The sequence below is a fragment of the Carcharhinus amblyrhynchos genome, unplaced genomic scaffold (genome assembly GCF_965287045.1).
Source record: "Carcharhinus amblyrhynchos unplaced genomic scaffold, sCarAmb.v2.hapA chromosome_122, whole genome shotgun sequence".
Taxonomy (NCBI): Eukaryota; Metazoa; Chordata; class Chondrichthyes; order Carcharhiniformes; family Carcharhinidae; genus Carcharhinus; species Carcharhinus amblyrhynchos.
In genome coordinates this window covers 509,226-525,923 of record NW_027649862.1, presented here as the reverse complement: position 1 = coordinate 525,923, position 16,698 = coordinate 509,226, and the positions used below count along the sequence as shown (strand labels likewise).

The following is a 16,698-nucleotide window of genomic DNA, read 5'->3' as shown; positions in this document are numbered from 1 at the left end:
GACATTTCTTCACCCAGAGGGTGGTGAGCCTGTAGAATTCATTACCACAGGAAGTAGTGGAGACCAAAACATTGAAGGTATTCAAGAAGCAGTTAGACATAGCACTTGGGGCGAAGGGGATCAAAGGATATGGGGGGGGATCAGATCACTGAGTTGGACGATCAGCCATCTTCACAATGAATGGTGGAGCAGGCTCGGAGGGCCGAATGGCCGTCTTCTGCTCCTGTTTTCTTTCTAACCCTTGTTTGGTGAGTGTTTTTCTGTCGGGTGGATAAGCCACGGAGTGACATCCCTGGGACTTGAGGGTGTGTGTGTGTGTGTGTGTGTGTGTGTGTGTGTGTGTGTGTGTGTGTGTGTGTGTGAGGGGGGGGCGGGTGCGGGTGCGCGGTGGTGTTGAGAAATATTTTTGAGTTGCTGACTCTTGCCTTCAATCCTCCTGCAGGGCCACTCAGCTGTAATGAACAACCCATCCAGGCAGCCGCTGGCACTCAATGTTGCCTTCAGGTATGTCCAAGTGCTGTGGGGGAGGGGGCAGGGTGCTGGTGATTATCCCGGGGAGCTGATGGCCCAGTGGTATTATCGCTAGACTATTAATCCAGAAACCCAGCTAATGTTCTGGGGGACCCGGGTTTGAATCCTGCCACAGCAGATGGTGGAATTTGAATTCAATAAAAAATATCTGGAATTAAGAATCTACTGATGACCCATTGTTGGAAAAACCCATCTGGTTCCCTTTAGGGAAGGAAATCTGCCGTCCTTACCCCGGTCTGGCCTACACGTGACTCCAGAGCCACAGCAATGTGGTTGACTCTCAACTGCCCCTCCAAGGGGCAACTAGGGATGGGCAATAAATGCTGGACCAGCCAGCTATGCCAATGTCCCATGAAGGAATGAAAAATAAAATCCCTGTCTGTGAAGTTGTGTGGGATGAACAACGCGAGGATAAAATTCTTGGGGGGGAAAAGCAAGATTGTGATGGGGGTAAAAAACTGGGTGAAATGGGGGTGCTGAAGGAGTAAAGATATTAAACGTGGTGGGGGGAGAGTGTGACTGGAGGGGCAATGGCTGAAGTTGTTCCAAGTCTGACAGGTCTCTCAACCTTTCTCCCTGAGACTCGATTGAGACGGTGGGGTGGGGGAGCAGCATAAGTTCGGGCCATAATATTTGCCGTTTTGGGTTTGCTTACAGACGCTGCCTCCAGCTCCTTGCTGCAGGGTTGTTCCTGCCCGGATCTGTGGGAATTACAGACCCCTGTGAGAGTGGGAACTTCCGAGTGCATACAGTGATGACACTTGAGCAGCAGGTAAGGAGCTCCCTTTGAGCTGACTCAGGGCGTGTGCTTTCCGGCTTAGGAGCTGGTTTGAGTTTTGAAGTAAATTGGCCTTGTGGACGCAATGTTCCACTGTAGCCAGACGCTCTGCTGGCAGTCACTTATCAGAATCTCCCGAGGAAAATAAGTCTTTGATCGATACATCATCTGTGGCACCCTGACCCAGCCAGGACTCAGCATCCCTACAGTACAGAGGGGGCCATTCAGCCTCCTCGCGGCAGCACAGACTCTTAGCCAAGCTTACCCTGTAAACTCACATATTTACCCCACTCATTCCCCTCACGTACACGTCTTTGATGTGGAGATGCTGGCGTTGGACTGGGGTGAGCACAGTAAGAAGTCTCTCATGTCTTGGCTACCACAGATACTCACCTGAGGAAGGAGCAGCGCTCTGAAAGCTTGTGATACCAAATAAACCTGTTGGACTTTAGCCTGGTGTTGTGATACACACCTTTGGAGTAAGGGTGAGATGTTCAGTCAGAGTTGATGCAGATTCAATGGGTCAAATGGCTTCCTTCTGTACTGGAGGTGTTGTCTGACAACTTACTGACCACAGTTGGATTACTCCTGTTCCAAGGAGAACAGCAGTCTTAGCTTTTCCAACCTCCGCCTGTATCTCTCATCCTTGTTAACGTCCTCCAATCCCAATCTAAAAGCCTTCACATCTTCCCTGTGATCTGATGCCCTGGGATTAACTGCCACACTTCAGTGATTTCCAAAGTTCCAGTGTGAAACCTCTTTGCTTTTGTATCTAGTGTCTTGGTTTAGAAACCAAATGTTTTCTCCTCCACCTTATCAATGTGCCCTGCCACCTTCAGCATTCGCTGGCGTTACCATTGTTGGATGTCCCACTGTCAACATCCAGGGGGTTCCTATTGACCATCAATGAATCCCCCCCTCCACTATCAACATCCTGGGGCTTATCATTGACCAGAAACTCAGCTGGACCCAGCCATATAAATACTGTGTGGGTCAACCTACAACACGTGGACTGCAGCGATTCAAGAAGGCAGCTCACCGCCACCTCCTCAAGGGGCAACTAGGGGTGGGCGATAAATGCTGGCCCAGCCAGCGATGCATTTGTCCCACAAATGAATTTAAAAAAGGATTTGTGTATATGGACACCGAGGTTTCTGCTGTCCTACACTGAGTGGTGAGCAGTGTCTGTGATTGGAGTCACCCCACCTCTCTCTGGAAATACATCTCATTTATATTCTGAACTCCGTTTTGTTCCCTGCTTCAGGAGATGTCATCTTCACTTTCTGGATGTGTGCTTTTTGAATCAGCTGTCCAAGGTGCTGGCCTCGGCTGAGTGGTAGCTCACTCACCACTTGGACTCAGGGTTCAAGCCCCACTGCTGAAGCAGGTTGGCACTCGGGTGCAGTACGAAGGGAGTACTGCACTGTCAGAGGCACCATTTTGCAGATATCAAACCGCGACCCTGTCTGTCCATTTAGTTGTTTGTTGTGTCTGACAAATTTACTGGAGTTCTATGAGGATGTGTCTAGGGCAGTGGATAGAGGAGAGCCGGTGGATGTGGTCTTTCTTGATTTTCAGAAGGCGTTTGACAAGGTACCTCACAAGAGGTTATTGCAGAAGGTAAGGGGGCATGGAGTTGGGGGTAGGGTGTTAGCGTGGATAGAGGATTGGTTGTCAAATAGGAGGCAGAGAGTGGGGGTTAATGGGTGCTATTCGGATTGGCGGTTGGTGATTAGTGGAGTGCCCCAGGGGTCGGTGCTGGGGCCTCAGCTATTTACCATTGATATAGATGATCTGGAGGAGGGAACCGAGTGTATGGTGTCGAAATTTGCTGATGACACCAGGATTGGTGGAACGGCAAATTGTGCGGAGGGTGTGGAGAGTCTGCAGAAGGATCTAGATAGGCTGGGCGAATGGGCCAGGAACTGGCAAATGGAATTTAATGTTGGCAAGTGCGAAGTGGTCCATTTTGGTAGGAATAATGGTAGGAAGGACTATTACTTACGGGGCAAAAAACTGCAGCAGGCGACGGTGCAGAGGGACCTCGGGGTCCTTGTGCATGAGACGCAAAAACCCAGCCTGCAGGTACAGCAGGTGGTCAGGAAGGCGAATGGGATGCTGGCCTTCATAGCGAGGGGGATTGAATATAAAAGTAGGGAGGTCTTGCTGCGGCTATATAGGGCATTGGTGAGGCCGCAACTGGAGTACTGTGTGCAGTTTTGGTCGCCGTACTTACGCAGGGATATTTTGGCCTTGGAGGGAGTGCAGAGGAGGTTTACAAGGCTGATACCGGAGTTGAGGGGGTTGAGCTATGAGGAGAGGCTGAATAAACTAGGCTTGTACTCGTTAGAGTTTAGAAAAATGAGGGGAGATCTCATTGAGACATATAAGATGATGAATGGGATGGATAGGATAGAGGTGGAGAGACTCTTCCCACTCAGAAAGGACAGTAGGACTAGGGGGCACAGCCTCAAGATAAAGTGGGGGGGGGGGGGGGTGGTTTAGAACAGAGTTGAGGAGGAACTTCTTCACTCAAAGGGTGGTGAATCTCTGGAATTCTCTGCCCGTTGAAGTGGTGGAGGCTGCCTCGCTAAATATTTTTAAGACGCGGGTTGATGGGCTTTTGATAAGCAAGGGGATTAAGGGTTATGGGGAGAGGGCGGGAATGTGGAGCTGAGCCACGACAGATCAGCCATGATCTTATTGAATGGCGGAGCAGGCTCGAAGGGCTAGATGGCCTACTCCTGCTCCTATTTCTTATGTTCTTATGGAACTTGTTGTGTGCAAGCAGTGACCAAATTGAAAACCTCATTTTGTGCACCTCCCTGAGGACTCCCAAGGTGTTGAGTAGACGTAGGGTCTGTTGTCTCCTGGTGTCCTCACGGTCAATTTTAATGCACTGAAAGACTTGTTTCCTCATTCCAGGATGTGGTGTGTTTCACAGCGCAGACTCTGGTCCGCATCCTCTCGCACGGAGGCTACAGGAAAATCCTGGGGTTAGAAGGAGACGCCAGCAGTAAGTCAGATCCATGGTGCTCTTTTTTGTATCATACTCTCATCTGACACTCTCTCTCTCTCTCTCTCTCTCTCTCTCTCTCTCTCTCTCTCTCTCTCTCTCTCTCTCTCTCTCTGACTCTCTCTCTCTCTCTCTCTCTGCACTGCTGCCTTACGGCTCCAGGGACCCGGGTTCAATTCCCGGCTTGGGTCACTGTCTGTGTGGAGTCTGCACGTTCTCCCTGTGTCAGAGTGGGTTTCCTTCCACAGTCCAAAAGACATGCTGTTTAGGGTGCATTAGCCATGCTAAATTCTCCCTGAGTGTACCCAAATGAGGAGTTTTCACAGTAACTTCATTGCATTGTTAATGTAAGCCTTTCTTATGACTAATAAACTTAATAAATAAAAATAAATGACTGCTTAAGCTGTGGTAACAATTGAGGGCGCCAGTTTTGAACCCCGTTCTTGGGCTAAAGTTTATTTATTTGTGTCACACGTAGGCTTGCATTAACATTGCAATGAAGTTACTGTGAAAATCCCCTAGTCGCCAGACTCCGGCACCTGTTTGGGCTGATGCACCCGAACCAGCACGTCTTTTACACTGTGGGAGGAAACCAGAGCAACCGGAGGAAACCCACACAGACACAGGGAGAATGTGCAGACTGCACACAGACAGTGACCCAAGTTGGGAATCGAACCCAGGTCCTTGGCACTGAGACGCAGCAGTGCTAACCACTGTGTGGCCCCAGGGGATTTAGCTCAGCAGGGGATGGCTGTCTTTGTACTCATGATGCGGGTATGCCGGCGTTGGACTGGCGTAAACACAGTAAAAAGTCTGACAACACCAGGTTTTAGTCCAACCTGAGGTTGGACTAAAACCTGGTGTTGTCAGACTTTTTACTGTCTTTGTACTCTCAGCTAAGGGAGGTGGGATATCAGCTGGGTTTCCTGCTACTGATCGGTGTCCAGTGATTCCCCCACTCCTGGTCAAAGGTGCACGTGAGTGAGGCATGAAACAAAGAAGGGACCAGGCGGGTTTCTGACGTCCTCATATGATCAGTTGAGAGACTATCGCAAAAGATTGTCACGCAGCCCAGAGTGAGTTGGAGTCGCTATAGACTGTAAAGATCTGCAGCACGGTGGCCCAGTGGTTAGCATTGCTGCCTTACAGTGGCAGGGACTCGGGTTTGATTCCTGACTTGGATCACTGCGGAGTCTGCACTTCTCTCCCCATGTCTGCGTGAGTTTCTTCTGGGTGCTCTGGTTTCCTCTCACACTCCAAAGGTATGCAGGTCAGGTGGATTGGCCATGCTAAATTGCCCTTTAGTGTCCAAAGATGGGCGGGTTAGGTGGATTGGACATACTAAATTGCCCCTTAATGTCAGGGGGATTAGCAGGTTAAATACATGGGGTTATGGGAATAGGAGCTGGATGTGATTATTGTTGGTGCAGGCTTGATGGGCCGAATAGCCACCTCCTGCACAGTAGGGATTTTTTGGAGGAGCAGTGTAATATCTCGTGCGTCATATTGGCACCATCTCCTCCCTCCTCTCCATCCGGAACCTCAGCAGCGTTAATTCCTGATGTCAGCAGAGCTTTAATTCCCTTGTTTTCCCTGCATAACAATATCTTTTTGTTTAAGGCGTGCGTCACTAAGTGCGGCAGGAGGGTGGCTTTAATGAGTTGTGCTGTGAACATTCAACACACATCAAGCAGGCCCAGCCTTGGTGGGCTAATTTACAGCAAAGATATGCACATATCTTGGATTTACAGAGGTCTGAAGCTCCGAGTTTATAGCTGTCCCTTTCAGGCACCCGTGTGAAAGATTTAGTGCACGGCTTTATAGCTGCTTCAGCTTTACATAAAATCTGACATTCAAAGGGGCTGATGCATAGATCTCTCTCCCCCTCTCTCTCTCTCTCTCTCTCACTCCTCGAGTGCCGAGTCTGTGCTGTTGGGAGTACTCCCCTCTGCGTGTCACTCAGCTGTCCGAATGGAGCTCGGGGTGGTGGGGGGGTGTGTGAGGGTCGAGGCATTGGCGACCTGGCAGCCTGAGCCCACGGATCAGTAATTCCAGAGGAGGAACCCTTCATGCTAAGGCAGATTGTCAGGTTAACTCTGCCAGACACCTTCAAGGCCACACGAAGCTTGTTTTCATTGTTTGCACAGTTGATTAGACAGTTTATTTATTTATTTGTCACAAGGAAGGCTTACATTAACATTGCAATGAAGTTACTGTGAAATTCCCCTAGTCGCCACACTCTGGCACCTGTTTGGGCCAATGCACCCTAACCAGCACGTCTTTCAGACTGTGGGAGGAAACCGGAGCACTCGGAGGAAACCCACGTAGGCACAGGGAACGTGCAGACTCCACACAGACAGTGACCCAAGCCAGGAGTCGAACCCAGGTCCCAGTTAGTGATGTCCCGATATTCATCATTACCCCTTAGTCTCCTCCCTCACCTGTACCTGAGGGAGAGACAGTGGAGTGGAAGGGTGGTTTTGTCACTCGATCATTGCTTCCTTCTGCATTGTAGGGATTCTTTCAGCCCATTGAGTCTGCACCAACAACAATCCCACCCAGGCCCTATCATCTTAACCCCACGTACTTACCTTGCCAATCTTCTGACACGAAGGGGCAATTTAACATAGCCAATCTACCTAACATACACATCTTTGGACTGTGGGAGGAAACTGGAGCACCCGGAGGAAACCCACACAGACAAGGAGGGAGAATGTGTGGACTCTGCACAGACAGTGACCTGAGGACGGAATTGAACCCGGGTCCCAGGTGCTATGCGGCAGAGTCCTGGGTTGCGAGTAAACCTGTCCCATACACCTTCTGTCTCAAACTTGCAGGCCAAGCCAGTCTCGGCTATGCAGGGGATGAGCAGGAAGGGTGGGCCTAGAGCAAGCAGACTATTTAAGACTGTAAGAAACACTTCATTGAAAACATATCTGCTGAATGATATGGTCCGAATTTTTAAATTAGGGCCTTGGTTAGCACCACAGCCTCTCAGCGCCAGGGACCCAGGCTCAATTCCCAGCTTGGGTCACTGTGTGGAGTCTGCACCTTCTCCCCATGTCTGCGTGGGTTTGCTCCAGTTTCCTCCCACACCCCAAAGGTGCGAGGGTAAGGTGGATTGGCCATGCTAAATTGCCCCTTAGTGTCCAATTAGTGTCGGGGTTAGCAGGGTAAATATGTGGGGTTATGAAAATAGGGCCTGGATGGGATTGTGGTCAGTGCGGGCTCAATAGGCCAAAATAGACGCCTCCTGCACTGTGGGGATTCTGTGGTTTTAAAGCCTTCAGCTAGTGGAAACACTTTGTCCTTCCACAGTTCCACCCTGTCCTTCCCTCTCGGTATTGTATAGACATCTATCAGATCACTCCTCAACCCTGTGAATGTGAGAGAATAAAGGTCTAGTTTGTCCAATCTTTCCTTGTAACCTAAACCCTGAAGTCCGGCTGTCATTCCTGTAAAAGTGACGTGTGTGAAGCAATGAGCACTTGCTTTGCTTTGCCAGGCCTCGCTGTGGAAATGTCCACCTGGGACGGCGTGATAGTGACACCCTCGGAAAAAGCCTACGAAAAGCCCCCCGAAAAGAAGGAGGGTGAGGAGGAGGCGACGGAAGGAGCAGAGGAGGAGGAGGAAAACATGGAGACGACGGAGTGAGGGAAGCTGCTGTGATATTTAATGGTACGTGCTGTCTCATTATGGTGTGGCCACTGAGATTCGTTTAAGTTTGCTGTCGCGTTGTAAGATGCCTTTGGTTTATCCTGTCAGACTCCCTACTCCCTCCTGACAACTGACACCTCTGTCCCCAAGCTGAGAAACATTGAGGTGGACTGACTAACGCACCCACTGTTAAAAGGAAATGAAATCCCTGTCACAGCACTGCCTCTTTAAGCTCAAAAGATGCCCAGCGTGATTGCATTGACAAAAGCTTTTAATAGTTTAAAAGAGTCACATTAATAGCTTCAAAGTTTGGTGTCAAACCCTGAAATGGGACGAGAAGGGGGAGTTGTTAACATTGTTTCATGTCAAAATGTTGCCAGCTGGGTTTAATTGGCCATTTTAAATGTGGCTGGAGGGAGGTCATAGAGGTTTACAGCGTGGAAACAGGCCGTTCGGCCCAACTTGTCCATGCTGCCCTTTCTTTGAAACCCCTAAACTAGTCCCAATTGCCCGCATTTGGCCCATATCCCTCTATACCCATCTTACCCATGTAACTGTCTAAACGCTGTTTAAAAGACAAAATTGTACCTGCCTCTACTACTGCCTCTGGCAGCTTGTTCCAGACAAGCTCCACTCTTTCTGTGGACAAATCGCCCCACTGGACACTTGTGTATCATAAGAACTAGGAGCAGGAGTAGGTCATCTGGCCCCTTGAGCCTGCTCCGCCATTCAATAAAATAATAGCTGATCTTTCTGTGACTCAGCTCCACTTACCCATCTGCTCACCATAACTCTTAATTCCTTTACTGTTTAGAAACCTATCTACCCTTCCCTTAAAAACATTCAATGAGGTAGCCCCAGCTGCTTCACTGGGCAGTGAATTTCACAGATTCACAACCCTTTGTGTGAAGAAGTTCCTCCTCAACTCAGTCCTAAATCTGCCCCCCTTATTTTGAGGCCATGCCCCTTAGTTCTAGTTTCACTCGCCAATGGAAACAGCTTCCCTATTTCTATCTTATCTATTTCCTTATGACCGATGTCCTCGAGTTTTAGACCCCCTTACCTTTGGGAAAAGATATTGACTATCTAGCTGATCTGTGCCCCTCATGAGATCACCCCTCAGCCTTTCACGCTCCAGAAAAAAGTTGCAGTCTATCCAGCCTCGCCTTCTAACTCAAACCATCAAGTCCCAGGAGCATCCTAGTAAATCTTTTCCGCACTCTTTCTAGTTTAATAATATCTTTTCCATAATAGGGTGACCAGAACTGTACATGTGGCTGTGTATCCTGTCTATTGTGGGGGGGATTGCAGCAGGTCCACGAGATCCTTGTGTTCCTGGTCATCCCCAGTCAGGTTTTGCGATCCCACTGTGTTGAGGCTGACGCCACAGTGCGATGCTGAGGGTGGGCTGCACCATCAGCAATGCTGTGCCTCAGACAGTAAATGCTGTTGGACAAGGTGGCACCGGCAAGTGGAGAATGAATGTCCTGGGGCCCAGGGGCTGCTGTTACTCCCTGCCCTGGCGCCGTCCAAAGGCTATGGAAATCTCCCTGTTGGCACTGTGCAGGGGGAAAATGACCTTGGGCTTGCCCATAGGAGCCTCTGCACTTTAAGATCACGTTCGTGAGAGAGTTCCCGGGTCCCCCTTCACTCTGTTGGCTGTATCTCCCGGGTTGAACTCGTTTTTCCTGACTGATCTCAGGGATTCAGTCCTGTCCATCAACACACACACCGACTAAAGATTTTCTTCCTCCTCCTTTCTTCCCCCTCCTCCCCGCTCTTTTTCAGGTGAGTCTCCTGCGATTGAACAGCATTCTGACACCGCACGCTTCAGCTTCAAGCGCTGGACCAAGCAACAGTCTGTCGCCCTGTGCGTTTCTACCCTGTTGACCCTATTTCTATTTGTAGTTGATAAGTTACAATAAAGTTGTTTTTTTTTGTTTTATATCCGTTTTCCTGGTCCGCTGGTGAAACACAGAGCTGGATGGTTTCTCTGTGATGGTTTGTCGACTTTGACCAGCAGGAGGATGCCAAGCGTGGGATGTGTGTGCCTTGCTGTTTCAGAGTACTAGCACGCTTTACTTATCAATTACAGTGAGGATATCAGTAAGTCTACCGGCAGTGCACCCTATTAAAAGCTCTCGGTGAGGGGAAACATAGGAGCAGGAGGAAGCCATTTGGCCGCTCATTCTGCCCATCCATCACCATCATGGCTGATTGTCCAACTCAATAGCCTAATCCTGCTTTTTCCCAATAAACTTTGATCCCATTCACCCCCAGTGCTATATCCAGCCACCTCTTGAATATATTCAATGTTTTGGCCTCACTACTTCGTGTACTAATGAATTCCACAGGCTCACCGGGTGAAGAAATGTCTCCTCACCTCCGTCCTAAATGGTCTACCCTGAATCCTCAGACTGTGACCCCCTGGTTCTGGAATCCTCCCACCATTGGGAACATCCTCCCTGCATCTACCCTGTCTAGTCCTGTTAGAATTTTATAAGTCTCTGAATTCCCCCGTCATTCGTCTGAACTCCAGTGAAAACAATCCTAACCAAGTCAATCTCTCCTCAGTCCCGCCATCCCTGGAATCAGCCTGGTATATCATACCTACAAGTGCGTTACAGACTGGAATCTAATCGAGGGTTTCAGGATGGTTTATATATAGAATAATAGATACCTGCGAATGTGTTACAGATGGGAATCTAATCAAGGAGTTTGGGGCTGTTTACATATTGAATAACAGATACCCGGGAGTGAATTACAGACTGGAATCTAATCGAGGGGCTCAGGGTGGTTTATGTATAGAATAACAGATACCCGGGAGTGAGTTACAGACTGGAATCTAATCGAGGGTTTCAGGATGGTTTATATATAGAATAATAGATACCTGCGAATGTGTTACAGATGGGAATCTAATCAAGGAGTTTGGGGCTGTTTACATATTGAATAACAGATACCCGGGAGTGAATTACAGACTGGAATCTAATCGAGGGGCTCAGGGTGGTTTATGTATAGAATAACAGATACCCGGGAGTGAGTTACAGACTGGAATCTAATCGAGGGGCTCAGGGTGGTTTATGTATAGAATAACAGATACCCGGGAGTGAGTTACAGACTGGAATCTAATCAAGGGGCTCAGGGTGGTTTATGTAGAGAATAACAGATACCCGGGAGTGAGTTACAGACTGGAATCTAATCGAGGGGTTCAGGGTGGTTTATATATAGAATAACAGATACCCGGGAGTGAGTTACAGACTGGAATCTAATCGAGGGGTTCGGGGTGGTTTATATATAGAATAACAGATACCTGGGGAGTGAGTTACAGACTGGAATCTAATCGAGGGGTTCAGGGTGGTTTATATATAGAATAACAGATACCTGGGGAGTGAGTTACAGACTGGAATCTAATTGAGTGGTGTTAGTTCTTTTTAGCCACAGACGTTTGCTTGGGTATCTGGTATTACATCAGGCAGATGCATGATGGTCCAGGAATGAAGAGTCCTGCAAAGTGAAGGTGTTCAAGTGTAGAATTCCCCTGCTCCACAATCGTGCACTAAGGCAGCCTCTCTATATCAACTTTCGCCAGTGTAACTACTTCCTCCTCCTCGATGGTAAGCACTGTCTTTACATGTTCCTTTAGTATTTAACAGCCTTAGTTTGCACACTGAGGGGGAAAGGAATCTTATTTATCTCTGTTTCCTTCGGCAAGCGGGCTCTAGTCCCCTGGAAAGGGCTGCTATGGACCAGGCAATGCTGCCGTAGCCTACCCACTCCTGGGACAAGGGCATGCTGAGGCCTTAAATGTTGAGACAGGATCTAGATTGTCCATCCTCACCCCACTACCATATCCCTTCTCTCCCTTCCCAATAGTTATGTTTTTGGATACTACCCTGGATAACCCTCTGTGAACCTCTACAGGCTGCTGAAGTGGCAAATATCCGTAAAATGTAGGAGCAGAATTAGGCCACTCGGCCCATCGAGTCTGCCCCACCATTCAATCATGGCTGATATTTTTCTCATCCCCATTCTCCTGTCTTCTTCCCATAACCCCTGATCCCCTTATTAATCAGGAACCTATCTATCTCTGTCTTAAAGACACTTAGTGACCCGGCCTCCTCTGCGGCAAAGAGTTCCACACATTCCCCACTCTCTGGTTGAAGAAATTCCCCCTCGTTTCCGTTTTAAAGGATCGTCCCTTTAGCCTGAGGTTGTGCCCTCTGGTTCTAGTTTTTCCTACTAGTGGAAACATCCTCTCCATGTCCACTCCATCCAGGGCTTCACAGTATCCTGTAAGTTTCAATAAGATCCCCCCCTCATCCTTCTAAACTCCAACGAGTACAGACCCAGAGTCCTCAACCCGTTCCTCATCCGACAAGCTCTTCATTCCAGGGATCATTCTTGTGAACCTCCTCTGGACCCTTTCCAAGGCCCGGCACATCCTTCCTTAGATACGGGGCCCAAAACTGCTCACAATTCTCCAAATGGGGTCTGACCAGAGCCTTATACAGCCTCAGAAGTCCATCCCTGCTCTTGTATTCTAGCCCTCTGAAAATGAATACTGACATTGCATTTGCCTTCCTAACTGCTGACTGAACCTGTACGTTAACCTTAAGGGAATCTGGAACAATGATTCCCAAGTCCCTTTGTGTTTCTGATTTCCTAAGCATTTTCCCATTTAGAAAATTGTCTCTGCCTCCATTCCTCCTTCCAAAGTGCAGAACCTCACAAGAACAAGGATGAGACAGAGTACAAGAATGAGAATCTGGTGAACTGGTGCGGCAACAATAATCTCTCCCTCAATGTCACAAAACAAAAGAGATTGTCATCAACTTCAGGAAGTGTAAAGGAGAACATGCCCCTGTCTACATTAATGGGGACGAAGTAGAAAGGGTCGAGAGCTTCAGGTTTTTAGGTGTCCGGATCACCAACAACCTATCCTAGCGCTCCCATGCCGACACTATAGGCAATAGAAGGACACTATAGTCCCTAAGGCGACCCAAACTGTGTGCAGTGTTCCAGGCGAGGGCTCACCAATATGCTGGACAATTGGAACAAAACCTCCCTATTTTTAAATTTCAGCCCCTTTGCAATAAAGGCCCAAACATCAAGATAGAATTAGATACTGCAGATGCTGGGATCTGAAACAGAAGCAGAAATTGCTGGAAAATCTCAGCAGGTCTGACAGGATCCTGACTTGAAACGTTGCCTCTTCTTTCTCCGGGTGCTATCAGACCCACTGAGGATTTTCCAGCATTCTTTGATTTTTGTTGTGAAGGCCCAAGTGCTGTTTGCCACCTTAACGACTTGTTGGACCTGCCTGCTAGCTTTTGTGACTAGAACATGGTGTGCAACTGTCGAGCTGGCTGGGGCAAGAGGGTCGGGGTTGTCGGTGGGTAGCCGTCCCCAGTGGGAGCTCGGCTGATGACCGTGACGGGGCAGCTAACCCCACTCCCACAAGGGGACGCAGTCTGTTTTTTCTTTCAGGCTCAGTGTTAAAGCTGGGCAGTAACTTTTGGCCACACTTGTGGTCAGTTCTGCCATTGCGACTTAGCTCGGTGTGCCTGGAGTGGCATTTGATCCCCTGTTTCATTTTGCAGTAGGATTTTATTGGAACTTAGTACTCTGACCTCCAGAACACTCTGTCCCCCTTCTCATCCTGTTTTCTGGCATATTCATTGAACAGAGAACAGTAAAGCACAGGAACAGGCCCTTCAGCCCACTATGTTGTCCCTTCCATCTGCCCTTGCTCTGTATCTTTCTGTTCCTTGAAAATTCATCTGCTTATCTAAAAGCCCCTTATAAGCCCCCTATCGTATCTGCCTCCACCACCACTATCTCTGGCAGCGTGTTCCAGACACCCATAATTTAAAAAAAAAACTTGCCCCTCACATATCGTTTCCCCTTCTCACCTTCAGCGCGCGCCCCCTAGTATTAGACATTTCAACTCTGGGGATCAAGATTGTGACTATCAACCCTATCTATACCGCTCATCATTTTATAGATTGCTGTTGGGTCTCCCGCTCAGTCTCCATCGCTCTAGAGAAAACAGCCATAGTTTATCCAGCCTCCTTATTGCTAACATCCTTTAATCCAAGCAGCAAACCTCTTCTGCACCCTCTCCAAAGCCTCCACATCCTTCCTATAAATGCGGTGCCCACAATTGAATACGATACTCTTAATTGTGGCACTTCATAATGATGGATGTCAGAGCTACTGGACAATAGTTACGGCCACACAGTTATCTGTGTATAAAATTCCCCTCTAGTTCGATTTTCAAGTTTGCTGACAATACTACCGTAGTGGATTCAATCACAAACAATGAAGAGACAGAGTGCAGGAATGAGATACAGAATCTGGTGAACTGGTGCAGAGACACTAATCTCTGGTTTAATGTCAACACGTCGATTTCGGGCAGTGTAGTGGAGAACATGCCCTCTCTACATCAACAGGGACAAAGTGAAAATTGTTGAAAACTTCAAGTTTTTAGGTGTCCAGATCGCCAACATGTCCTGGTCCTCCTGCCGATACAATAGTCTCGCAGAAGACTAAGGAAATTTGACATGTCAGTTACAACTCTCACCAACTTTTACAGATGCACCATAGAAAGCAATCTTTCTGGTTGTATCACAGCTTGGTATGGGCTCCTGCTCTACCCAAGACCGCAAGAAACTACAAAGGGTCGTGAATGTGGCCCAATCCGTCACGCAAACCAGCTTCCCATCCATTGCCTCTGTCTACACTTCCTGCTGCCTAGGGAAAAGCAGCCGGCATAATCAAGGATTTCATGCACCCCGGACATTCTCTCTTCCGCTTCTTTCATCGGGAAAAGTCAGGTCACGTACCAACCAACTCAAGAACAGCTGCTGACAGACTTTTGAATGGACCTACCTTGCATTAAGTTGGTCTTTCTCTACACCCTGACTGTGACTGTAACATATTCTGCACACACTCCTTCTCTATGGATGGTATGCTTTGTATAACGTGCAACAAACAATACTTTTCACTATGTTAACAATATGACAATAATAATCAAATCAAAGTTTTATAAAACTGCAACATCCTGACTCTTGGACTCAGTGCCCCGACCAAGAAAGGCAAGCATGCCATATGCCGCCTTTACCACCCTATCTACCTGTGTGGCCATTTTCAGGGAGCTATGAACTTGAACCCCAGGATCCCCATATACACCAGTGGTGTTCGGGATCCTGCCATTTTCTGTACACTCACCCTAACCATGTCTCTGATTCTTCTATTTTCCTCCAGCACAGCATCCACTTGTTTCCAGGTATTTTATCCTGGATGAACAGAGATGTGTTTATGACTCAGGATGCTGGTAAAAACCTCAGAATCAGAGAGGTTTACAGCATGGAAACAGACCCTTTGGCCCAACTTGTCCACGCCACTTTTTTATAAACCCCTAAGCTAGTCCCAAATGCCTGCATTTGGCCCACATCCCTCTCTACCCATCGTACCCATGTAACTGTCTAAATGCTTTTTAAAAGACAATTGTACCCGCCTCTACTACTACCTCTGACAACTTGTTCCTGACACTCACCACCCTCTGTGTGAAAAAATTGCCCCTCTGGACCCTTTTGTATCTCTCCCCCCTCATGTTAAACCTATGCCCTCTAGTTTTAGACTCCCCTACCTTTGGGAAAAGATCTTGACTATCTAGCTGATCTGTGCCCCTCATTATTTTATAGACCTCTATAAGATCACCCCTCAGCCTCCGATACTGCAGAGAAAAAAGTCCCAGTCTATCCAGCCTCTCCTTGTCCAACATTGTCGCTGCTGTACCCAGTCGGGTCGTTAAACCTTTTAATTCCAAAGATTTAGGTACTCGTCCATTTCCTGTGACTGATCTTTTGTTCACTGAAGTTTGATGGATATAAATGTCAAATAAGCAGTGTTCTTTGACCTTGATTATTTGATTTAAATCATAAATCCCTACAGTGCAGAAGGAGGCCATTCAGTCCATCGAGACTGCACTGACTCTCTGACAGGGTGTCTTACCCAGGCTCTCTCCCCGTAACCCTGCACGCTCGCCATGGTTAATCCATCTGACTGACACAGCTTAGAATCACAGAATCCTACACTGCAGGAGGACATTTGGCCCATCAAGTCTGCGCCAACCACAGTCCCACACGTGCCCTATTCCCACAACCCCACATATTTACCCTGTAATTCCCTCTGATGCTCGGGAGAGTTTAGCATAGCTATTCCCCCAACCTCCACATCTTTGGATACTGAGGGAGAATTTAGCACGGCCAATGCGCCCTAACCACCACTTCTTTTGGACTGTGGGAGGTACCTGCAGAAAAGCCACGCAGACACGAGAATGTGCAGACTCCGCACAGTGACCCAAGCTTTTGAGGAGGCAGTGGCCCAGTGGTATTAGCACTAGACTATTAATCCAGAAACTCAGCTAATGTTCTGGGGGACCCGGATTCGAATCCCACCACGGCAGATGGTGGAATTTCAGTTCAATAAAAAAAGTCTGGAATTAAGAATCTACTGATGACCCATTGTCAGAAAAACACATCTGGTTTCCTTTAGGGAAGGAAATCTGCCGTCCTTACCCCGGTCTGGCCTACATGTGACTCCAGAGCCACAGCAATGTGGTTGACTCTCAACTGCCCTCCAAGGGGCAACTAGGGATGGACAATAAATGCTGGCGCAGCCAGCGACACCCGTGTCCCATGAATGAATAATA

The 16,698-nt window shown here is 48.3% G+C and overlaps 1 protein-coding gene across 2 annotated transcripts in view; it reads left to right on the top strand.

Annotated features, from left to right (window-relative positions):
- The window catches only part of ilf2 (interleukin enhancer binding factor 2), a 44,281-nt gene extending 34,354 nt beyond the window's left edge, over positions 1-9,927 (top strand). For both annotated transcript variants that reach the window (XM_080183029.1, XM_080183030.1), the window contains 5 exons: positions 443-504; positions 1,189-1,303; positions 4,235-4,325; positions 7,831-8,003; positions 9,771-9,927. In XM_080183029.1, coding sequence (XP_080039155.1) covers positions 443-504; positions 1,189-1,303; positions 4,235-4,325; positions 7,831-7,979 — 417 coding nt within the window. In that variant the 3' untranslated portion in view covers positions 7,980-8,003; positions 9,771-9,927. The remainder of the gene's footprint in view (positions 1-442; positions 505-1,188; positions 1,304-4,234; positions 4,326-7,830; positions 8,004-9,770) is intronic.
- Positions 9,928-16,698: the final 6,771 nt, after the last annotated feature.